The sequence below is a fragment of the Misgurnus anguillicaudatus genome, chromosome 5, assembly GCF_027580225.2.
Source record: "Misgurnus anguillicaudatus chromosome 5, ASM2758022v2, whole genome shotgun sequence".
In the NCBI taxonomy this organism is placed as follows: Eukaryota; Metazoa; Chordata; class Actinopteri; order Cypriniformes; family Cobitidae; genus Misgurnus; species Misgurnus anguillicaudatus.
Genome location: NC_073341.2, coordinates 38,574,541 through 38,600,000, shown reverse-complemented (window position 1 = coordinate 38,600,000; position 25,460 = coordinate 38,574,541). Strand labels below are relative to the sequence as shown.

Below are 25,460 nucleotides of genomic sequence, written 5' to 3'. Positions count from 1 at the left end.
GTCTTTAACTTCTACAGTAAGTTACCGGCAACCAGCCGCATAATTACAGCACATTTTTTACAGTGCAACCCAGACAGTCAAATGACAGCTGTTTAAAAACATCCCAGTATGCACCTTGACAAGATACACTGTAATTAAGACAAGGTTTGCTACTTTAAAGTCTAAACATCAGCAGCATTTCTTTTACATTTGTCACTAAATAATTCCCATAAGTGTTTATATTTTAGCAACAAGACAACACTAAGCAGTTTTCATACATTCAGAATTGTGCACAGGTCTCACCATCTGTTGATAACCTTCCTCCTCATTGTCCAAAATCATCCTACAGATCATCCTTTCTAGATATACATTCAAAGCCACGAGTCCAAACAGAAAAAATCTAATATGAAAAATAAGATAAATTCAATTAGTCAGTCAATTAGGTGGCTGTAGTTATTTTACTAAAGGGGGTCGTAAGAATATATCATGAGAAGAATAACATTCCTTAATAACATTACACTGGGGAGAAATTGGACTATATATGATGTGATTCTACAAGCTGAGTGAGATTGATACTCGCCTGGCACCAGCCGTACGCTGCATAGAGGTCAGAAAAAAAGACGCGACGATGCCCAGAGCGTTGTAGAAAAGGGAACTGAATGTGTGTGTCTCGGACATGATGAAGCTCTGGAGAAAAGCTACACGGTTAAAGATCTCAGCAAACGCCACCTGCTGCTCCTGTGCAGAATGCCTCATCTCAGCAAAAACATCTCTCAGGCCTAAAACCAAGCATCACGGCACAATCTCAAGGTCTGTTTTGCATTGAAAGGTCACGCATGATGACGTATGCAAAACTAACACTACAGTGTTAACAAGTGTGAAGAAAGATGACCGATCAGACGTTATTGTATGTGAAATGATACGAATTAATGTCGTTGTGTCAGTTCAGTGTTTCAAATGGCCCACTAGTGTGGTTTCATATATTTAACGCATGACCTTTTGACGTGATTACATACCAAGTAAAGTCAAGCTGACACGTCACACGGCTAGTGCAAGATGAGAAGTTGTGGTTTACAAGTACTTTTTTTGACGGTCGTTTCAATAGACGGGACCCTTATGCCTCGATTGATATCCTTTAGAGTCATATATATATGGCTATTTAACATACCACGGGTCTGTTGAATGCTGTATTGTGATGCTTTTCTTGATGAGCAAAACGACCCAAGAAAATAAATCTAGTTTTTAGACCAAAAATATAAAATTTGTGTGATTTTGTGCATAAAACAAGCATCTGTGGGGTAAGCAACGAAATCTTGAACATTTTTCTTAAACATTAAATTCAAGAAAAATTCCGATTTTTTTTGCTTGTTTTATGCACAAAATCATTTAGGTTTGATATTTTTGGTCTAAAAACTAGATTTATTGTCTTGGGTCGTTATGCTCATCAAGAAAAGCATTTTAATTTAAGAATTTTTAGATATTTTTACTGAAAACAAGACAAAAATACTAAGAATTTTTTGTTTTGATTCATTTTAGAATCAGTAATAGTTTATTTTGTTTAAAGGAATTGTCCATTTTCTTAAAAGAAAAATCCAGATAATTTACTCACCACCACGTCATCCAAAATGTTGATGTCTTTCTTTGTTCAGTGAGAAGAAATTATGTTTTTTGAGGAAAACATTGCAGGATTTTTCTCATTTTAATGGACTTTAATAGAGCCCAACATTTAATACTTAACTCAACACTTAACAGTTTTTTTCAACGGAGCGCAAAGGACTATAAACGATCCCAAACGAGGCATAAGGGTCTTATCTAGCGAAACGATTGTCATTTTTGACAAGAAAAATAAAAATATGCACTTTTAAACCACAATTTCTCATCTAGATCCAGTCGTGATGCGCCAGCGTGACCTCACACAATACATCATGACGTCAAGAGGTCACAGAGGACGAACGCGAAACTCCGCCCCAGTGTTTACAAGTGTGTCGAAAGAGGACCGTTTCGACGTTGTTGTATGTCAACTGATACTAATTAATGTCTTTGTGTCAGTTTATTGTTTACAATGGTCCGCAAATGTGGGTTTTATATTTGTAACACGTGACCTCCCTACATCACTACGCATTTACGTTAGGTCGCGCTGGACCTGAGCTAGACAAAAAGCTGTGGTCCAAAAGCGCATATTTTCCATCTTTCTTGTCAAAAACGACAATAGTTTCGCTAGATAAGACCCTTATGCCTCGTTTGGGAACGTTTATAGTCCTTTGAAACTCTGTTTAAAAAAACTGTTACGTGTTTAGTTAAGTGTTAAGTATTGGTGTCCATTAAAGTCCATTAAAATAAGAAAAATCCTGCAATGTTTTCCTCAAAAAACATAATTTCTTCTCAACTAAACAAAGAAAGACATCAACATTTTGGATGAGATGGTGGTGAGTAAATTATCTGGATTTTTCTTTTAAGAAAATGGAATATTCCTTTAAGTTACTTTTTTTGGATAATGTACATTGTTTCTTTCTGTATCTAAACTGCATTACATGTTTTATTTTGTGCAAATGAATATTTAACATTTCTTGGTTCGCTTTTTTTAGAACATTTTAACCAAATGCTCTCAAAAGTGGTGGGAACAAAATCACCCATTTCAAAAAGTGGTGGGGACATGTCCCCAGCGTCCCCAGTCTAAATGACACCTATGGTTTCTGTAATGGTTAATCCTGCAGTAGGTTTAAGCTCTTTAGTCATAGTAGTATTGCTAAAAAAATAATTATTGTTCTTGTCCATGATTTCACATTTGCGGTTTTACCGAAAAAAATATTAAAGCACTTAATTTTTAATTCATATGCCTAATTAGTTATTTACTTACAGTCCTTAATAGATAAATATGTTTTAATGGTTAAATTTAATGCTTGATTGATTTCTGAGAGAAGTTGAATGTGCGGCTCAAATTTGGGTACAAAAACCTAAATTTAATTTAGCATCCTTCTTTTCAAAATGGTGAAACGTTGTGAACTCTCTGAAAAGTTAAGAGTCCGCATTAAAACACTTCATGATGCTGGATGGTCTTTGAGATAAATGGACAGTTGGTCTAATAAATTTGTTAAGCACTGTAGATTTACTTTACTGTCAGTCAATTTAAGGCAAAGCATAATTTGATTGAAAAAAGCACCTTGAGTTGAGTCTTGCAGCGTGCTTTTCAGTTCTTCTCCATTGCGTAGGATGGTCTCTTGGGACTTGAGGGCAGCGCTTTGGGCTAAAACCAGATCTTCTGCCATCCGCTGAGTGGATGTCAACTGCTCTGCCACACCAGCCGAACTCTCAGTCAGCCTAAGAGACATATGAACATTTAATTACATACATTAATCACTTATTAGCGAAGAGTGTGGTAAGATGTGTTTTTCAACTTATAGCAAACCATCATCTAGGCAAAGAAAAAGGAGAATTTTAAACCTGAATTTTCGTCCAATGACACTTAAAATATTTTAATTTCCAAAATTCTCTTTAACCTTTATAATATGCATATATAGGGCCACAATATGGTGGGTAAATAGGAAGGGGTTAAGTGCATTTGCAATTATAACCTTTCAAATATTCTTGCCTTTTGATAGTAGTACCTGTGAATGGTATTTTCCGCTCTTTGTTGCCAGCGTTCACTCTGCAGATAGTGACATATACTGTGTGCATGAGTGAAAAACTCGGTGTAGGTGTTAAAAGCCACAGGGTCCATGTCTTGCGTGCAAGTTTTGACATCACTGTCTTCAGGACAATCTGGAAAAACCCGACCTGACCTGCAATGAATAACACAAACAATCAGCACAGGCCTGCATACCGGATACAATGAATATTTATTGTTGCATTAAATGGGTCATAGCGTGAAAACCTGACTTTTTCCATGTTTAAGTGCTGTAATTGGGTCCCCAGTGCTTCTATCATCATAAAAAATGTGAAAAAGAACAACCCAGTAACTTAGTTTTGGTATACCATTCTCTGCAAGCATGTGAAAAATTTGGTTGTTCCGATTTCGCTTGTTTTGTTACGTAGGTAGCAAGTCTTATTACAATAAAACCGCCCCTTAATATGCACTGTCCAAACACGGCACTGATATTGATAGAGAAAAATAAAAGCTGGCAGCACAGCTGAGTTTCAATTTCAACAAACCACCATCATTGCATCAGTGCTTGCATTTTATCAGCTCATTTGCATTTTAAAGGACACACCCAAAAACAGTACATTTTTCTTGCACCTACAAAAAAAAGCAATTTTAACATGCTATAATAAATTATCTGTCAGATATTTTGAGCTAAAACTTCACATATGCACTCTGAGGAAACCAAAAATGTATTTTATACTGTAAAAAAAAATCTCATATGAGGACCCCTTTAAATCACAATAAGGTGTTCCAACAGTGGTTTGTGAATTTGTGTCTCGTGCTTAGGTTTGTTCTAATAGGATTAAAGCAGGAAGAAAAACACTGCTAAATCTAAGAAATAAAATGTAAATTAAAGCAAATAATGAAAACATTGCCATACTGAGCCAAATTGATGCCACAAATGTCCATATATTATTTGTCTGGGACTATCGTTGCTTTGTTTCCCTTATATGGTAAATAATCTTGTGTTAAATCCATAATGATTGCAGTAATATATGCAGTTAACCTTTGCAGGTGGCAGTGCGTGAATGACAGCGCAATTTTGCTCTGCATATCATCACTGAACTCTTTGCAGTTTGACTCTATCTTCTCCAGTGCGCGAGTCCAACACGCTCCATAGCGGGGCTGCGCCGCCAGGTCACGCGCTCTGAGTAACTCCACGCGGCCCTTGTCCTCTAAACTTCGGTCGCTGCTCACTGCACAGACAACACTGAGGCCAAAAAATCCAACTATCCACAACACAAGAGGAGCGCCCATAGTTTGTGATTACTAAAGAAACTCAAGCGTTCAATCAATGTCGCGGGATTGATACACACAGAAAAATTCACCAAACGCCTTCATTCAATTTAACCCTAATTTAGACAGGTGCTGGTTCCTCCTTCTGGGTGGGGTGTGAATGTGAGCTCCGGTTTCATCATTGGACCTTCAGGTATTTGCTGTGTTAGATCTGAAAACCGATCGGCGCGTGACATCGAAGTACCGCGAGAACGTTTCAAACGCTGTTGTTTTTGACTCGCTCTCGCGATACGCCGATCGGTTTGTGCAACACCGCATTTCTCACATCAGAAATCATTTTTTTAAACACTTCAATTTCCACATCATCAAGTCAGTTGTCAAGCCACAACATCAAATTCTCATTGTTTTTGACAAATTGCAATTTGGTACAATCATGCAGATGATTATGTACAATTGTTTCCTACATTTTCAATTGCTTGTGTCATTTTCATCAAAATACATTATACTGGTTTCTGTTGATAGTCAGCTCAAAACATTTAGGAATTAGTTCATCGACATCGTACAAGACATGTCATGCAAACTTGCTGACCTTTGTGACACAATCTGTTGCTTTCAGGTTTTTTAGTCTTTTGTAAATGTGAACTGAATTGATAAATTGCTGTCACGTGAATCTTGAAAAATTTAGTTACAGAAAATGTGACATGTCTTACAGTTAACAGTGAACCTTTCTAATTTTGTAATATTTTATTTGTACTGTAAAAAAAATCACAATGTGTGTAATTTGCTTACAGAAAAAAAGGTTAAAATGTGAATTTGTTCACAGTTTACATCAAAATACTGACACATATCATTGTGGGTAGCTAAAATGTTGAATAGTCTTTATGAATAGTGACACACGGCCATTTTGATGGGACTGACATTTTTATAACGTAAAAAGAGGATTTTGAACAAGTTACAGGGTTTTGCAGGACATAAATGATCTTGTGCCATTTGTACGAATTGTTTACAATGCACACATTTAGCAAATTTTAAGGATGATTCGAGAAATGCTCAAAGGCAACTGAGAAATACTGTAAGATGAATTAGTAGGCCTGTGCAAAATGCTTAATATTTTGGTATGCTTTAACAGATGAATTAAGTTACTAGTAAATTACTGACTATAGAAAATAAGACACGTAACTGTATAAAAACCTAACAGTCACAACATTATTGCAATGAAAAAAGATACAGTAAACGTTTACTTTTTGTGACAATATGACCCAGTTACTGGCAATTAAACACAAAACAATTTAAGAAACAGCAAAAATGATAAAATACAAAAATAGAAAAAAAAAACATTGTTTTGGAGAAACAAAAAACAACAAAAGTTAAAAAATCTGCCATGTTTCAAATTATTTGTTAATTTATAATAAAAATTATATTTGTATTTTACAATTTTAGAGGGTTTGAATTCGTTCTAACAGAGATTTATCATTTAAGATTAAATTGTTTAAAATCAACCAGCAAAGCTAGTGCTAGATATTACTTAAATGTGTGTTACTGTACTTTACTGTACTAACATTTTATGAGATTTATCCAAAAACAGTTCTGTGTGTAAATCCATTATTGACGAAATTCAGAATCTGTTTCAAGTAATTAAAGTAGCCTATGTGACATAAATGCCCTCATAGCAACTTAAAATTTTAAAAATTGACCAGGAAAAAAATTCCTGTGCAGAAGATTCCCCTTAAAATGTTGACACTGCTTTTATTTTCTCGGTTTGAGTCAAAGTGGCAGAGTAGACAGGAGAATGTTTGTCTGTGATTTATACACCTTTTATTTAATCCTTATCAACTCCAGGACTGGGACATTCCCCGATATGATTTTCTTTTCTTCTTGCTTCTTTTATTTCTTACTAATGATTTCTAATGATTACATTCATATCGAAAGTAGAAATTGGCAAAAACATAACACAAAAATAACATAGATTACTTACAGCCTTTATCTTTTATAAACATGTACTGAATGTACACAGCTGCAATATAATACATATAAACATGCTATATATTATGAAATCCAAAGAACATTGTTGATTCTTAAGTGTAAACATTCAATTAATTTTAAAAAACTTTATTGTATATCAACCAGTTTTAGAAAATAGTCTAAAAAGGCTTGTATACAATACAATCACAGATCAGACAGATCACAATGAATAAAACATCTTAAAGAAATTAATAAAATAAAAACTATTAATTACCTATTTGGCCTTGTTCAGAATAATAATTGTTGTTGGAATAAAATATTTTTTAATATAATAAATTAATCTGAGGGTACCCAATAATTTTGGATGCCTGCCTAAGTATTTTATGGTTAATTTATTTTCGCCTTTAATTGACCAAAAATAAACCAAGATACCATATTAAAAGTTAAAACTGTGTATAACAACCCTTCAATGTCTTCAAAAGAATAGTCTTCTTAATAACACTATTCACATTTTGTGTAAAATATAAATCACTGTGCCCAGACGTAAAGGTCTCAACCTGTTCGAATATCTGCACCCCTAAGTGGTTCAGATAAGGATGTAAGGAACTGGATAAGCAAACCCTCTCATAACTCCTCAGTTTTACTAATGTTCAATCTAAAAAAAACTTTCTTGAAACCAGAAAACCATATAACAAATGTACTGTCTATATCTAGCCACAGATATGCTATACAAGCTACTAAAGTCATGTCATCAGCGTATTTCAATAGTAACATACACTGTAAAACATTTCTGTAGAAATTACAGTATTACTGGGTATTACTGCACTGTAAAAAATCTGTAGAAATTACAGTATTACTGGGTAACTTACTGTAGATTTAACATGTGTGTTATTTACTAGCAACAGTTTGTTTAAAGTTAAATGAACATGAAACATTTTCAATCTTTATCTTCTACAGTAAGTTACTGGCAACCAGCTGCATAATTACAGCAATTTTTTTTACAGTGTGGCAACTAGCTGCCAGTGACTTACTGTAGATTTTACATTTATATTTACTGGCAACAGTTTGTTCAAAGTTAAATGAACATGAAACATTTTCAGTCTTTATCTTCTACAGTAAGTTACTGGCAACCAGCTGCATAATCACAGCACATTTTCACAGTGTACAATTGACATCAGACTTAATCTCATTTGTATATATATATATCATATATGGAAAATAAAATGGAAGATAGAACACAACCCTGTGTAACCCCCATAATGACAACACTAATGTAAAACTTAAATCCAAAGATTTTAACATGTTGAGGTCTGTCTTTTAGGAAATCCTTGATCCTTAGAAGAATAAGAGTTGAATAAACCTGAAGACGTCCAATAATAAACAGATGTTAACTGTATTAAAAGCAGACTTTAAATAAATCCCAAAATGATTTATTAATGTATTATTCTTGTTTTTCTCTTTTAATTTAATTTACTTGTATGTATACTTACAAAAAACACTCACATTTCTATTGTGTGATATGTGTACCTATTTAAAAATGGTATACAGCATACATGTATCTCTCTCTCTATGAACTCTATGACCTCAAGACCAAAACCTCTAAAATCATTTAAATAAAAATTGACATTAACAATAATGCATGCTAAAGAAACAATACTTTACCACATACTTGAGTTCAGATAAAATTAACACAGTTTTGCACAATTATTCTGATAATGCAGCTTTCCAAGGACTGGACGTTCTGTAACGATCCGCTTCTACGGTCTCGCGAGAGCGTACGTTTCGCCTCCTTTCCCTTCCACACCACCTCTCGCGATATCTCGCGTCCTAAGGATGGTGTTGTGTTAGAGGGAGTGGGAGAGGAGGGTGAGGGGTACCCACAAAGATGTTGCGTGATTTTTTGGAAATTTATTTATTTAAATAAAAATGGCCGCCGCAGAGAGCGGAGAGGAGAGACTGTAAGTGTGAATCGCATCATTCCCATTGTCAAGGATTTGAATGTCAGGCGCTGCGAGCGGCGATGGCGTAGCTTTTGGTCGTCGCTGCGATATTTTGTCAGGCTGAGGGGATAAAATGTTAGCCGCGCTAGCTTGCGAAGGCGTTCAGAATACGTCACTCGCATTTCCCCCGCTCCTTTTCCACATCATGGATGATCGGCGGAGACTCGGTGCGGCACGATAGCCGTTCGCGTTAGCCCCGCTCGCGCTAACGGCAGGAGGTGTGTTCGGTGTCATTTTCTGACGTTACTTACTTCAAAACTCTTGTGAGCTAAACAACGGAGGGCTGCCTGAGGGCATACACGGTCAGGTTTTGTGACATACGTTTTGTTTTGGTGATATTAGCGGCGTTTGTGTGGAAAATATTGCGGTGTTGTGTTATCGCCAGCTGTCAAAAACAGACTTCAGTAAGTTAGCTAGCGCGTGTGGCGCTGTACACAGCTGCAGGACAGGGCAGGGGATTTGGTTCACATATATCTGTATGCCTTAGCATGGAAGTGATATCAAAACGGACTGAACTTGTGTGTTAGTCCTGTGCACAGCTGTTGTGTAGCTTTCCTGTGTCTGGGTTGTAAGGTAGCAAGTTTGCATATACTAGCAAGTTGACCAGTGTCTGTCTGATGTCACTGTGTGCGTCTGTGTTGTTGTTGCTGCTGCTCATTTGGCCCCTGCAGCATGCATATCTCGTAACTTTATACGAATCAGTGTGTGTTAAATATGACAACATTAAACATATTGTGCACAGGATACTTCCATGTGGGGTGCAGACTGGTGATATTCACATTGAGCTGACTTCCGGTTACAAGCTAACAAATTTAGTAGCATCGTATTTGTTAGTATGTGTGTGTGTGTGTGTGGTCGACCGCAGGGGAGGGTGGTGACATGCAAGACACACTGGTGTATATCTTCTACATACACTTGTGATATGTTTACAGGGTTGAATTTGCATCCGCTGCAACTTCTTCCTGTGTTGCATGTCCCATGCTTTTTTTTTGCTAGGGTTCATTGGGTGCAAACAAAAAGTAGGATACAGGTCTACAACATCTATGAAATGCTGTACAGTTTTACAATACGGTTTGGTGACCTGGGAGTCTTTTGTTACTTTCACAAAAATGAAATTTTGAAGTTTTAGATTCTGGATAACATCCACTATGTTTGCATGGTCATGTTTCACATGCTATGATTAAGACTAAAATTTGTTTTCTTGATGATGTGTTTTACAATTTGGATGGTTACTAAGCTACTGTGTAGTTTCTAAATAGGGCAGATTGACTTTGTTATCACTTAGAAGGAAGTCGCAATGCACACAGTTACAATATTTTTGGGTCCTAGTTGATGTTGCCTTAACATTGTCCTTCATAGGCCAATGTAGTGTAATTGTTTTTGTTTCGATTATGTTGTTGGGAGAAGGCCTGCAAATTCAATTATACATGCATTGTCACTGCTGTCTCAAATATAATCGGACCATACATAATAATGTATAAAACCTAAACACATTGATGTCCAGCAGAGGTCAAACGCTATAAAATCCTCATGGGAGGCTCTTTTGAGTTTGGAAAGTATAATTACGAGAACAGCGTCTGAAATTGTGTCCCGTTTTAATATGTACTGATTTAAATGAAGTACCTATTGCAAACATTCTGGATATATCCATCATGTTTGAGTGGTCATGTGACACGTACGTTTATTCACCGACTTAACAAAAATAATTAACTTAATACAATTAAATCACTGGGAGTACATTTATCACTGCCTTACAGTTTTTTGGCGTTTAGTTTTAACTCTTGGAATTTGGTGGCTTTTATCCTCATGGGATAAAAAATGTCTATGCGATAGTTAATGAAAAGTCTTTGCAGAAGCAAAAGACCATCCGTGTATTTTCATCATCTGTTTTTTGTAGTGATAGACCGATATATCGGCCGGCCGATATATTGGGCCGATATTTGCGAGTTTTATGTGCCGATACGTGGCTGCCGTGTTCGCCGATTTTTCTCGCCATTATTTACAGACAGTGCTGGAAGACGCAAGCGATTGCAGGTCATGTGACTAAAAACAACCAACCTTTCCATGACAACATCGAAAGCTCGGCCTAACAGCTGATCATAGCTGAACAAAGCGGGGTTTTATTTCTCATCTCTATGAGGCGGTTTCCTGGACAGGGATTAGACTAGTCCTAGACTAAAATAAATAGAAGAACTGTCCAAACTAATAACATCTCTTTTTAACAACATGGCATTTTTTTAAACATAATTTTTATGATGTAAATTGATTGAGCAAAAGCAGTATCGGCTCCAAATATCGGCTCAAGAATATCGGCTGCCTGTATCGGTCATCGGCTAAGGCTGATGAATCAAATTGGTATCTGCATCGGCACTGAAAAATCCATATCGGTCGATCCCTAGTTTTGCATGACGAAGTTTCGGACATACCAGTTTCGCATAACTATATCGCCTGGATGTAGGGGATTTTAGACGCAGGAAATGGGATGCACGCTTTAAGTGATTTTGGTCAGAATAAAATATTTAGATTTTTCACATCCTGCCAAACACAGAAAGCTTTTTAGAGCATATGCAACCAAATGAATAGCACAGGAAGTCTATTAGGTTGTTGTAGTTGATGCTTTATCTACATATTTTGACACAAAGAATGATGGGAAATGTAGTTTAGTTTGTAACCTTATTAATGGACGACATGAGCAATATTTTCTGGCAAGCTTTAAAAAATGTAATTCATCAATAGAACACCAAATGTGTTTGAACTACATTGTCTAGCCAACTTTGACATAAAAATTTAATTATGAGATTTAATATCAATTTATCTATTAATAATTAACTTATGCTGTGATTTTTTTTTTTTAATTGTCAAGCTGCCAATTTGGAAAGTTGAGGCTTTCAAGAAAATCTTAGTTTCTACACACTAAAAAGTGCTGGGTTATTTTTAACCCACCATTGGGTCAAAAAGGGATGAACCCAGCCGTTGCGTTAAATTAACCCAGAAAATATATATATTTTTGACCCAACAAGTTAAAACAACCCAACATTTTCGGTTTAAACAACTCAACATATAGTTAAATTATAACCCAACAGTGTTTGTCTCTTTTGTATCCAATGCTGGGTGGATTTACAAGTCATGTCAACTTACTGTTATTTATCTTGACAAGAGATGAGTTGCTACAGCCTGATCTCACAAAATTCGTACATATTTTAGGAGTTGGCTAATTCATATGAAGTCATACAAAAGTAATTGTGGAATACATATGATTCTCATGAAAAAAACAATGAAACCCAACCCCTAACCCCAACGTCACAGGGGTCAAGGCAAATTGTACAAAAACTTACAAATGTGGTTATATGAATTAATACAAATTAGCCAACTCGTAGAATATGTACAAATTCTCGTGAGATAGCGTTGGTTGCTACAACTTTTAAAATATAGTTGAAAAAGTCAACTTGAAATTACTTGTAAATCTGAGTTAATTCAACAACAAAAAATTGAGTTCGAAAATTTTTTTTGGGTCATGAATTTGTCAACCCATTACACAAATCAGGCCGAATGATTCATTGAGTTGTAATCACAAGGAGTGGAAAATTCATTTTTTTAATAATTCAAGTTCAAATGGACTTCAAGGTGATATTTATTTTCCTGATGTACAGTTATCAAGAAAGATTTCACAACAATTAATGAATTAGAAACATCACTCAGTATGCAGTCTGTTAAAGACGAAAGTGTTAGCATTTAATTAGGGGACGTGAAACTTTTTGTTTTTGCTTGACACGTTTTCTCTGATTGTTTGTTATATTTTGTATGAGTATATTTTAACCCACTAACATTTTGATCTTGACTAATTTATCATCTTTTCACCACGTTGATCAGTTTCACTTTGAAACACCCATTATTGTTAATATCCTGGTTACACAGTTACATTTCTGAACATTATGATTTGTTTTTAATCGTGTTACTGATAATCCTCATATTCTGCATAATCGCAGACTATATGCTTGCATGCTTTTGTGATCGTTTACTATGTTTACTCGCGTACTGTATAAATGAACAGTTATACAGCCTCCTCGCCAGATGTTTGCCTTTATACAGAGATCAATTAGAGCAACTGAGATGAATGCCACTAAAATGCATTCCTACTTTTTCACACTTTGCATCTGCAAGTATTTTTCCCCTTTTGCTATTTTTAAATTAATAATTCTCTAAACCATCCAGTTCTAACAAATCACTACATTAAAAACTTCTTAATTTGATTTTCAATTATTTTATAGCTGAACTCATCCTCTGAAGCAGTGTGAATGACATGAACAAATAAAAAGAACTTTAGATTGGAAGAATGTTATAATAACAAGATATTTTAGTAAAGCATTAAAGTTTGAATCTGGGGAGACAACTCGGTTGTCTTTTCACTTTGCTTTGATTTCTGTAGTGCGGTGCTTTGCTGGCTCTTTTAAAAAGAAGTTAAAAAGATTGTCTTGTGGCTTGTACAGTTGCATATATCATCACTTAATCTAAGACCTTGCTGTCAGTCCAAATCCGATTTTGGTGCATATTCAATTGGAATCTAATAACATTTAGAAAGCGTGAACGGCCAAAACCTGCATGAAATCCGTTTTTTAAATACGTTTTAGGCTACATCCAGAGGTGGTTTGAAATCCAGAAATCCATTTCAGTCTGACCGCTCTGATCACATTTGTGTAGCTTTTTGGTTATGTCATGCTGTCATTTCACGTAAACGCAACCCCAGGGCGAACTTTAGAACAGTCCTTTTCTGACGAAATGATAGGGGTGTTTGGGACAGCCCATGTATTGGGGAATAAAGTTTCTACAACGTCAGATGTCGAGGCAGATTGACTTGCCAGCGCGACGTCATTGCCATAGAAACGCTACATGACGCACAGATCGGATCTGAACAGTTGCGATACACAATATGGACAGTAAGTCTGTCAAATCGGATATGCACCACAATCGGATTTGGACTGACAGTGTGAACAAGGTAAAAATGATAGGTCTGTCTGTAAATGTTAACGTGTTATTGTTAAAAATAAAAGCGTGCTTTTTTCGCACGCAGAATAGTTATTAATCTATGGTGCCTTAACAAAGTCACTTTTACTTTTTGGTGGCTATTAAATGTCATAACAGGTTGACGTACCTGATGAAACATACCAATATGTCTTTTCGGAGATTGCTTTTGTAGTGTAAAATATATATCGTAAAAAAACAAATTAACCAGTTAAGTAGTTTCAGCAACAGTATCTACCTGTAAAACTTTTTGATGTGTTTCTTCTGATTGAATTTTAACACTAATATTATTAAAACAATAATAATGATTCTCAGCGATTGAAGAATGTCAAAAATAAGTTTATAATTATTATTTTTATTTTTGCTATACACATTTATATACACATATAACCGAATACAAGGGATGGGCGATAATTTGTATGCAATATCATGCGCATCTCGTCAGTAAATCCGGTTCCGTGATTGGTGGTGGGTTGTCATCGGTTGCTTTCGGATGGGGCGGCGTTTGCTGCACGGAGTCGTGGTTCACTGCCAAGCTGGGCCATATCGCAGGCGATACGTCCGTGATAATTAATGCGAAATTGCCCTGATTGTCAGTGAACTGCTGCTTTGTGTGGTGGGTGCCGCTCCATCTGGGGGCGGCTGATGGCGATTTGCTTCTAATCACGGAACCGGCTTCACTTTATACTTTTATACTATATACTTTTTAGTTTCTGAATTGAATTTTTTTAATGGGTTAATTTTTTTGTAATTTTGTTTATTATTCAGACACGATGTGGCACGTAACATGCGATAACATACCATACCGTATTTAGAGTAATCTGCACACTTCAAAGCAAATCAGTGCAGACAACTTGTGCGCAAATATGAACATGATAAACCAAAAGAGCTTGTTGTCCCCTTAAGGGAAAAGCCTCACACAATTGGGAAATTCCTCTGTCCTTTGAAGAGACAATGATTCACCCTCCACACAGTACAGAGGAACCGTTAACACCTTTAGGGTGATTTCCCTGTGTCTGTGGATCAAATAGGAATTATCGAACATAACATCTTTTTCTTAAAGTTACATAGCAGAATCAGATGCATCCTAGATTCAGATTTCACATGATGAAGTTGAACTGCAAATTGCACTAATGTATTTGGTTCATTTAAGGAAGGGCATTGTTTTGTGCTAAGACTTGATATTCTGTTCTCATTTTGTATGCCTGTTGGTGGTATTTAATAGAGCTTGTGACCCGACAATGATCAAACTTTAAATCCAAAATCATAAAATGTTAAGGACAAACATGCAAGCGCAGCACCACTGTTCATTAGACAAGCAGTTGAATGAAAAAAGAGCTGTTATGTAATCAACCTGTCTCAGGGTTTCACTTTTGTGTTGTCAGCAGAGGTGAAGACAAAAATGAAGACCAGGAAGGCTCCAAAGACAAGACCCAGAAGCAGAAGAAAAACAAAAGGGAACGTCAAGATGTGGAAAAACTGGAAGCCACCGTCTCCGTTCCTCCGCCTGGGCCTCTGTTCACGCAGGGGGATGAAGGACAACAGAGGGAGTTGGGAAAATCTGAACCCACTGACCCTGAAGTCGGAGGCGCTCTCAGCGCTCCAGAATCTTCCGCCTCAGCCAAGCAGCGGCGTTCCGTTATCCGGGACAGAGGGCCGCTGTACGAGGACCCTTCACTGCCTCAGGGTTGGACACGTAGGCTGAAACAGCGCAAGTCGGGGAGATCCGCCGGCAAATTTGACGTCTACCTGATCAAGTTAGTACAAGTCATAACAAATAAGTAGTTGAGAAGGAAATGAAGGAACAGTTTAGCCAAAAATAAAAGCTCACTGCATGACTTTCAGTGGAATAGAAAAGAAGTTATAGCAGTCTCCTCCTGGTTCCCATCAACTTTCATGATATGCAAGAAAGCAGTGCAGCTTTCTCTTGATGTTTCATGAAAGAAGTAACACATCAGTTTGAAACAACAGGTTCATTTTTGGGTGAACTATCCGTTTAATATTGTAATATTATATCCACAGATGTAACAATTTTTTACATTTTTGAGTCTTTGTGCACTATTTGAAGGTCACAGCTAGATCCATGGACCACAAAACTTTAAGTTAAAGTTCACAAAAGTCTTAAGTTGCAAGGGTTTTTTAGTAGCAAAAGCCAAAAATAAGCCTTTTTCACACAGGCATTCCGGAAAATACACGGAAAATACACTGGATTTTTCCGGGATCGTTTCATTTTTTTGTTCATTTACACTGCCAATGATTTTCCGGCATTTGCAAGGTAACGGAAAGACACGTGATCTGTTTAAAGTCCTGCACTATCTTCTACGCAGCGTCTGAAGTTTGCATATTATTTATTATTTCTCTCTCCAGAAACCACTCGAGTGCATTTTTGTTTATGATAAGACTATAAAGGAGCACGTGATGCGCCGTTCTATGCTGGTGAATGATCTCAGCTTCAGTGTGGATATTTGACGAGCTTCTGATCTCTGCTTTAATACAGTTTTCAGACATTTCTCATCGTGATTGTTAATATGCATTTAAAACCCCCATTTTGAGGAGCTGAACAATATATCTTGTTGGGATGACGCACGGGCATTTTTGTTTATTATAGTTCAATGAGCACGTGATGCGATATTCTTTTATGCTGCTGAATGATCTCCGCTTCAGCCCAGTAAATGACGAGCTAACTTACCTGATATCTGCTACAGTCCAGTTTGCTGACATTTCTCGTCGTGAATGTTGTAGTGCATGTAAATCCTTCATTTTAAAAAGTTGAACCAACTTTATGTTGCCATGACACGCGCGTTCTCACTACAGCACGCATGTTTATGCATCTCATTTACCATTTCCTGATAACTGCTTCAATCTAGTTTGCGACATTTCTCGTGAATGTTGATATGCATGTAAATCTCTCGTTTTAAAGAGCTGAACCATAAATTTAGTTGTGATGACGCGCGTGTCCTCACTACGACACGCCCATTACGGCATTGTTTCGGCTTCTTGTTCACACAGAGGGTTTTCCGTGTATCTTACTAGGTCCTCTTTCCGGCAACGATCCCAGAAGATTTACGGGAAGTGTTTGCGTTCACACAGAAGCTTGTCTGGCAATTTTACGGGTATTTTCTGGGACCAAAGGTCTGTGTGAGTGGGGTTATACATTGTATGGGTCAAAATTATCGCTTTTATGCCAAAAATCATTAGGATATTATTTAAAGATCATATTCCATGAAGATATTTTGTAAATTTAAATATATCAAAACTTTTTTGTGAGTGGATGCAGTTGCTAAGGACTTCATTTGGACTTCAACTTTAAAGGATTTTTTTGCACCCTCAGAATCCAGATATTCAAATAGTTGTATCTTTGCCTAATATTGTCCTATCATAACAAGACATACATCAATGGAAAGTATTTCAGAATGTATAAATTAATTAAATAGATTGGTTTTGTGGTCCAGGGTCACAAATGTCTTATAAATCAATGGTGCCGTATACCAGAAGCATTGATGTGTCCTCATCCTGTTGTTGTTTTTTGAAGCACTGTTCCCTTTTAAATTGAAATTATAGGATTTTATTTACGAATATCATGGATTAATATGATTTTTTATTTTCTAATGAACTTCTGCCAATTTTACCAAAGCCAGCTTGTGATCATTTTGGACCTTGGCTGACAAGTCAAATATGTACATGGATGTTGCACCATGTATACAAATGTTTTGTTCTTTTAAGGATCTGATGAAGTCATTTTATGTGCTTTATATGTTTTTTAAATAATTAGGAAATAAAAAAATTACAAATTTCACAACAGACTTGGTCTGTGTTGACTCAACATTTTTAGGTGACATGTCACAGTGACATACGGGTGTGTCACAGATCCAAGCAGCATTCAAAGTGCAATATTGCAAAAAGTGGTTGTTCAGTAAATCTGAATTGAATATGTAGAGAGAGGTTTAAAGCTGTGTAATGGTCAACGTACAAAACTTTTAAATATAGGTCTACCAAACAAATATGACATGATAGATAAGACATGACAGACGTGTTCCACATCATTGTTGCAGCACCCAAGGTGAAATTAAAGAAGACATAACACTTTATTTTTGGGTTTGATTTTATAATTACTGTTTTGAATTACATTTTTATTTTATATAATCATGATTATGCTAAAAATTATGTATTTGGCTCAATTTCTCATAAACAGATATTCTTAAACTTTTAATAAAATAGTTGCCTTTGTTTTTCAGCCCAGAAGGGAAAGCCTTCCGTTCCAAAGTAGAGCTCATGGCGTACTTCCAGAAGGTGGGCGACACCACCACGGACCCAAATGACTTTGACTTCACGGTCACGGGCCGAGGGAGCCCATCTCGCAGAGAAAAGAGACCGCCAAAGAAACCCAAAGTGGTAAAACCCTCCGGTCGCGGGAGGGGCCGGCCGAAAGGTAGCGGCAAGATACGGCAAACCACGGAAGGGGTTGCGGTGAAACGCGTTGTGGAAAAGAGTCCGGGGAAACTCCTCGTAAAGATGCCCTTCATGACCCCTAAAACAGAACCGGGGGCTCCTTTGGGGCAAGCGCCGGTTGCCAAAGTGCGCCGAGGACGCAAAAGGAAATCTGAACAGGAGCAGCCGAGCACCCCTAAAAAACGTGGACGCAAGCCGGCCGCTGCGGTACAGTCGGCGGTAGGGACAGGATCTAGCGTGGCGTACGCCGCAGCCGCCATCCTCACGGCCGAGGCGAAAAAGAAAGCTCTGAAGGAGTCTTCCTCAAAGCCCGTCCTGGAGAGGGCGCTTCCTATCAAAAAACGGAAAACACGAGAGACTATGGAGGAGCTGGAAGGATCAACTACCTCCGTGACTGAAACGTCTACGACCGTGACGTCTGCACCGAGCGTGACAGGGGTAGCAAAACGACTGACGCCGTCAACTGTGACCTCTGCGGTAGAGGAGGCGGAAACGGCACAGAAGCCTCACAAGCATCTGGGACGGAAGCACAAAGAGGCATCGACGGATCCCGGCAACGGCAGCAGCGGGGATGGAAGCGGTGGACACAAAAGTCACAAGAAGCGAGATCAACGAGGGCAGCACTTTAAACATCACCACCATCATCATCACCATCGATACCTGCAGGCCGTGCCACCCTCCACCTACACTCCACAGGCCCACCAGCTCTCCCTGGGTCACTCCACGCAAGGGGGTCCGCCCGTTCCAACGGCCGCAGAAGGCGAACCCCGTGACTTGAGCGCCTCCAGGCCCAAACAGGAGCACGCGGCCCGCAGAGAGGAAGCCAGAACTGACAGGGACTCCCAGAACGCAAGCAAGATGGCTTCCGCCGACCTGAGAGGGCAGCAGACGACTGTGACGGGTGACGGCAAGGAGCTGAGAGACATTGTACCGCCCTCCGCCGTCCCGAGGCCGAGTCGAGAGGAGACGGTCGAGTCCCGGACACCAGTGAGCGAACCAGTGAGCTGACTTACTAACTGACCAATCGGCATCAGCAGCTTGGCGTGTGAAGGAAGTAGAGGCCGTCACAGTGAGACGAGTGATTTTACGTTCTTTTTTACTGAGGAAAAAGAAAATGGAAACAAAAGTATACAAAAATGTAAACGCACTTAAACAAAAGGCAGCTGTTGTGTCTCGTTCTCTCTGTGGATTGGATGCGGGGCGATGATTATCTTTGACGTATTGCTTCCGGGTGAATTCTCTGCTTTCCTTTTCCTTTAAAGTTTTCTTTTTATCAGCTATATCTTTGTATTAGTATATCTTAGCACTCACCTAAATTGTTATTCCTTTGTCAAAGCTTGTAGGAAATAGAAACACGCGCAAGTGGTAATGGATGCACAAGTCAAACGCCATAGTTGTTGCAAAACGTTCCCAATCCAAATGCTCTCAAAATTATTCACGTGTCATAATCATGTCATCTCGAACCTATATGCCAACCTATTTTTGATTTTGTGTCATAAAGGTGACACAATCCGATGGCGATGCTGTGCCGCATCTTTTCATGTGAGCTGGAGACAGCTGTTGCGGCATCCTCACCCCTTTTCCTTTTAAATTAAAGTGTCTAGGATAACTCCGACAGACAAGAACTTCGTAGTTTTGGGAAGATTTATTGGAATTAGGGAATAGTGTTTTAGTGGTTTTCCTTAATTATTACTAGTTGAGAAAAAATTCAACTAGGGCAGGAAGCGTTCGTTTTTATTTTCTCTGGTGAGGAAGCTAAAGCACAAACGTATTTGTTTGGGAATAATGAAAGCACATCCAGTCTAGCGGCTGGAGAAGAAGTATATTCCGATATTCGATCGGAAAAGTAGAAGAGGAGGATCTTGTTAAGATGATTTTTTTATGTTCGCCTGCTTGTTTCCATAAAGTACAATTAAAATAGTGGCCTTGTGTTTCAGCAACACAAATCCCTAACAAAAAAAGTATTTAGTTTCAAATGTAGCTTTTTGTTCGACTTTGTGTGGTTACAGAGTATTCCCGTAGAGCTGCTGTTGTATAACTGATTCAGATGGGATAAGTGCATAGATGGCTATATTTATATAATGTCTTGTCAGGCTATAGTTGTGTCAGATGCATGGGTTGCTTATGTTTGCGTGCTTTAGGTCTACACACAAAATGGCTTAGCTGTTTATTACAGTGCTTAGTCTTTCCTGTACATAAAGGTCTATAATGTCAGGTATCGCACTGATGGCCACCAAACAGGGTGAAGTTGTAGAGAATAATGAACAGAAATTCGTTATTAATTGGCTTGGCTAACGTAAGAAAATCTTTGTGTGTGTAGATTATGAACGATTTATTTTTTTTATCACCTACTGAATTGTCACTCACCTAAATACAAGCATTTTTTGCAATCAAAATCAAGGACTACACATGCATAAATTTGTTAATTGGATGGATTAAGAGTGTATTTATTAGAAAATATATTTAATTGTACATTAGAGATTCAACTTAATTCTAAGGAATTTCTGAACCAAACTGAGGAAGTTCTTTGTTCGTAATGGTTTAGGATTTTACACAAACTTATTGTGTTTCCTTTTTTTTTTCTAAAATAAAATGCACCTTGCTGGGAAATCCAAATTGTCAGAGGCCGTCCCAATTTTTGCAGATATTTCTCTGGTTAGGCTGCACAGACTTCTGTTTCATGTCCAGAGGTTGTAACTTTCCTATATGTTCAATTTAATCATAATGCCCCGTTTTATTTTTAAAATACCCCACAAATAACGTGTGGTGAACCAATAGACTGTAAAAAATATGGATGTAGTGTCCCTGACGTCACCTATAGGTTTGTGAAGAGGTTTCATGAAGCCAATAGTAGGCGATGCCTGGCGTCGCCATCTTGGCCGCGCGTAACCGCGCATCACTCGTGGATGACTAAAAATGGGTTGAAAGGCGGGACATGGGTGAAGCTTGAGGTGGCTGGTTGCTGAAACCACACCTGCCTAGCTTGACTCTAGTGACAGCAGTGGCAGTTCACCTGTCACTCAAGTGGCCACGCCCTTAATTATGCAGAACTTTAAGGCTTAATATAATTTAAAAATAAATTAATCCCTTCACAGTTGTCATGAAGGGCAAGAAAAGGCATTTTAACATGGGGGTTTATGGGATTGACTCCCTTTTGGAGCCAGTCTCTAGCAGCCCGTCGATAAATTGCAGTTTAAGTCACTTCCGTATTGGCTTCATCAGAGAGATGGGAAGGTTGCCCATTGGGATAAACCTCAAATTTGGAAAGCATGTCAATGCTACCTTTCTCTAAAGTTTCTGATCGTAGTTCTGTGTATGTTTGTAATCAGTTATGAGGTTACAAAGACATTTTAGGTCAGATCTTGACTGTTACCACCTAGGGCTGGGCAAAAAAATTGATTTTTCGATAAAAAGTGGTCGATTCAAAACGATTCTCAAAGGCCACGAATGTTTTTTTTTCCCGCAAACATTGAACGTAAGATTAACGTTAATCTAATTACGAGTCTTCTCCACTCGACTGTTCTGACTTTTTTCAGCATACATTTTTCATCTTGCATCAAAATTGTATTGTATTTAACATAATTGTATGCATTTGAAAATTAGAGATGGGTTCTGTTGTAATGTACCTAAAATACAAGAGTTTAATATACAGGCTTGTGGCTCTTAATATCTTTTTATTGATTACCCTTGTAAACTACAAATTGTATTAAATCTATATTCATTTAGTCGAATCGAGTATAAAAATCTATTCGAGAATCGGAACCGAACCGAGAATCGAAATTGAATCGATTTGATAGCTTGCAAATCGAAATCGAATCGATCTGGAACATCTGAATCGATACCCAGCCCTCTAACCACCACACAATTCTACCTGTAAATCTAATAACTAAATCTAATATCTAGTCATGTTTCTTTTGTAATGTGCACTTATCAGATGGAAGTTAACATAACCAAGCGTGATGGGATGTTACAACCGATGGGAATATTTGAATGCCAATACACTTAATAAAATGCTGGGTTTTTTAACCCAAAATGATGTTTTTTGGGTAAAATATATATATTTTTTCCGTTTGTCCTTTTTTGACCCAACTTTGGGTTAAAAATAACCTAGCAATTTTTAGATTGTATGCATAAATGACAAAGTTTAACCTTTCAATCTGTTCAAGTTTGTCAGTGCATTTCCACTGACTTTAATACTAGAAAAATGTATATTCAAATATTTATCAGTCAGAAAGAGACAAGACACGCACCCGTCTATAAATCTTATTTTGCTCTGTTAGTTTTGCTAGAGTATGATGATGATGTTTTTGACATTCTCTGTTGTTAGGGGTTAAAATTAGGGATGCACCGATATGGAAATTTTGGCCGATACCGATAACCGATAATTCTTTAAATTTGGGGGCCGATAACCGATATCTATAGGCCGATAAATATTCATATTATTTTTACAATGAAAAACTCGCAGACCGCGGACATCTTGTCTTTGCGCTAGACTAGCATACTCTTCTTAAGCCCGCAACACGTGTCATCTTCGTGCTATGTCACAGAAAGCACCAATCAAAGCTCCACATGGCCAGCAATGAGCAAGTGAAATGGTTCAACAAACCAAAATAATCAATAATTTATCGGCTTTCATTTATCGGCCTAATTTTGCTATCAAACCGATAATATTAAAAATAAGCAGTTATCGGCCAATAACGATATGTCGCCCGATATATTGTGCATCCCTAGTTAAAATGCATGAAACAGTCTCTTATTGTTTGAGTTTTTGGATAGCAAGCGCCTCATTTGGTATCTTATTGCTTTTAAATCAAAAATATACCCTTTTTTCACCTAATGTGTAGACGAAATTAGCTTTGACAATCCCACAGGACATTACTTGCATCAAGAGTGAAAGCTGTTGGTTTCCATTCTCTTTCTTCACAACCACCTGCCCCCCTTCCTCGAACCCTCACCAGTGGGAAGAGGCACAATGGATTAAAGAGCGTTTGCGCTCTGAACAAGGGCTATGTAATCATTTCAAATAGTCAGAAGCAGATGGCGGAATGGGTTTTGATGTCAGGGTTTTATTTAAAGAAAGCGTGATCTGTTCCACTTTGTAAAGGCAAACTCGGTTAATAGCTTGAGGTCAAACTAGCGACTTTAAGTGTTGACAACCACTGGCTCACTCTTTGTCCTTGTCGGAGTTTGAGCGCTCACTTAACCAGCGGTTGACGTGGTGACCTGTCCGCGGTGAATGTCTCCCTGGTCTGGATAAATTTGGGGGGCGAGTGAATGAGGGTTGCAGAATGGATCCTTTCGACTTTTACTCAGCATGTAAAGACTTCTCATAATAAAATTACAGAATGAAAGGAAAGAAACCTCCAGACATGAACGGAAGTTTTTGTGAAAAGCATCAAAAGATGCATTTGTAGGAAAATGGTCTGGCTGCAACAGAAAGGGTAGTGCCTTTATTTTGGGAGACTTACTAAGGTGGTAGAAGTGACCTTTGATTCTGAAGAAACACGTTTATCCCAGCAAAGCGGAAGGTGAATAAACTAAAATGTTTTGGTTTGATTGGTCAGTTTTTATATAGGTAGGATGTGCACTGGTGTGTTGTAACTAGATGTTATTGTTAATTATTTTTTCCGCCGGACGTTCGCGTCCGCATATAAACCCATGAACTTCTTTACTTTTGTAGCGCTCAAAGCCCACTGACAAAAATCGAGCCCTGCAAATGGGTGAAGACAAAATTACTTTGATTATTTATATGTTTTTGTTTTTTGTGCCGCTGGCAGTGAAATATGCTATGGAATGTCCTTGTGTCCTTGTAGCCAAAAAATACATGCTATGTACGTGAACATGTATCAATATGCATGATTGCCATTAGAAGATAGGACATTGCTTGCCCTTTACTATTATATACAAGATGTTTTCAAACAGCACTCCAGAAGCTGAGCCCCCACATGCCAACTGAATCTGAAGGATTTTTATGAGGTATCAAATACTGAACGTGTTTTGTTAAATAAAGGCTAGCTGTGCACTTCAGTCTATTTAATATGAACAAATTTATTCATCAAGTATTTTTTTTCTTTATGCAAAATTGCATTTATTTGTGTTACCACGTAGTGGTTAGATTCTTATTTCTTTCAGTTTTATTTAATTGAATGAATAAATCCACCATTTGGAATAGATCTTTTTATCTTGTAGCAATAGTGTACCCAACAGACCTGACTGAATTTTCTTCTCGAGTATGTTTCTAATTTGTGTACTTTGTTAAATAATATTACCTGAAGTTAAAAAAAAGTTTACCCATTTAAATGAAATACAGCACTTCCAGTCATACAAGCAGGATAATTTAAAGTCAAATAAAAATAAAAAAAGTGAAACTATAAGAAATAGTTCCACAGTTGCACCGTGATAAAAAGTTCATGGTCTATTTAATTAACATAGTCTTGTGCCTTGAAGTTTCCGTATAATAGAATTTATCTTTATACTGTAGTTGTATTTTTATTCAGAGTCCTGTGTTTGCCTCTTGTTGGTATTCAGTGCTTTGGATGTATTAAGGATTTCTAGAAATCAACGATATGTTTGCTTTTCTTTATTTTCTTAATTGAAATAATGCATTGGATAACATTAGAAAGATGTATTTGGGCAATATCGATGATGTAAAAAGCTATAGGATCTCAATGTTTTTCCATCCCTTGTATGTGTCTCTGATTATCGAGTGAAGTGTGTTTGTTGGGAAATATTTTTCATTATACCATCACAACTTTGCCTCAAACATAATCTTCCAATCACAACATTCAGTTTTTCGACAGAAAGGTTTTAACCTTGACCGGAAGGACGACGAGTCTAAGATCTGCACTTTATAAAGAATGTTTCCCGGCAGGACACCCATTAACTTTTTGTATGTATTTTTTTTTACCTTTGTCCAAAGCTGTTTTGTTTTCATATTATTTTTTTAGTTTGTTTTAAATTAAAGGGATTAGTAGTATGTATCGAAAAATATGTTATTTTAACCAAACAATCCTACCGACTATAGGTGTCAGTGGTTAATCACCGTCTGCCAAGCTGAGTCCTTGCCTTCCTGAAAGTGAAAAGTATAGTTTGTGTCTACTTTTATAGTACTGTGTTACTGTATCATTTGTTTGCCGTATGTAACAGATACACAATAGTAAACAACATTTACCTGC

The 25,460-nt window shown here is 37.4% G+C and overlaps 2 protein-coding genes across 3 annotated transcripts in view; one reads left to right on the top strand and one right to left on the bottom strand.

Annotated features, from left to right (window-relative positions):
* LOC129414148 (uncharacterized) overlaps nucleotides 1-5,019 on the bottom strand; it is a 19,465-nt gene extending 14,446 nt beyond the window's left edge. For both annotated transcript variants that reach the window (XM_055168080.2, XM_055168079.2), the window contains exons 1-5: nucleotides 4,626-5,019; nucleotides 3,585-3,758; nucleotides 3,140-3,297; nucleotides 560-758; nucleotides 283-379 (exon numbers count right to left, since the gene is read on the bottom strand). In XM_055168080.2, coding sequence (XP_055024055.2) covers nucleotides 283-379; nucleotides 560-758; nucleotides 3,140-3,297; nucleotides 3,585-3,758; nucleotides 4,626-4,876 — 879 coding nt within the window. In that variant the 5' untranslated portion in view covers nucleotides 4,877-5,019. The remainder of the gene's footprint in view (nucleotides 1-282; nucleotides 380-559; nucleotides 759-3,139; nucleotides 3,298-3,584; nucleotides 3,759-4,625) is intronic.
* A 3,586-nt stretch (nucleotides 5,020-8,605) lies between these two features.
* Nucleotides 8,606-25,460, top strand: mecp2 (methyl CpG binding protein 2). The gene is made up of 3 exons (XM_055168078.2): nucleotides 8,606-8,775; nucleotides 15,225-15,593; nucleotides 18,072-25,460. The coding sequence occupies exons 1-3, from the start codon at nucleotides 8,744-8,746 to the stop codon at nucleotides 19,291-19,293; spliced, it is 1,623 nt and encodes a 540-aa protein (XP_055024053.2). The 5' UTR covers nucleotides 8,606-8,743; the 3' UTR covers nucleotides 19,294-25,460.

What these genes read in the sequence shown, in the direction of transcription:
- mecp2 (XM_055168078.2), top strand. Translation starts at nt 8,744, where the DNA reads ATGGCCGCCGCAGAGAGCGGAGAGGAGAGACT. An exon ending in GAGAGCGGAGAGGAGAGACT is followed by an intron (nt 8,776 to 15,224) that starts GTAAGTGTGAAT and finishes TGTTGTCAGCAG; the next exon opens with AGGTGAAGACAAAAATGAAG. An exon ending in TTTGACGTCTACCTGATCAA is followed by an intron (nt 15,594 to 18,071) that starts GTTAGTACAAGT and finishes TTTGTTTTTCAG; the next exon opens with CCCAGAAGGGAAAGCCTTCC.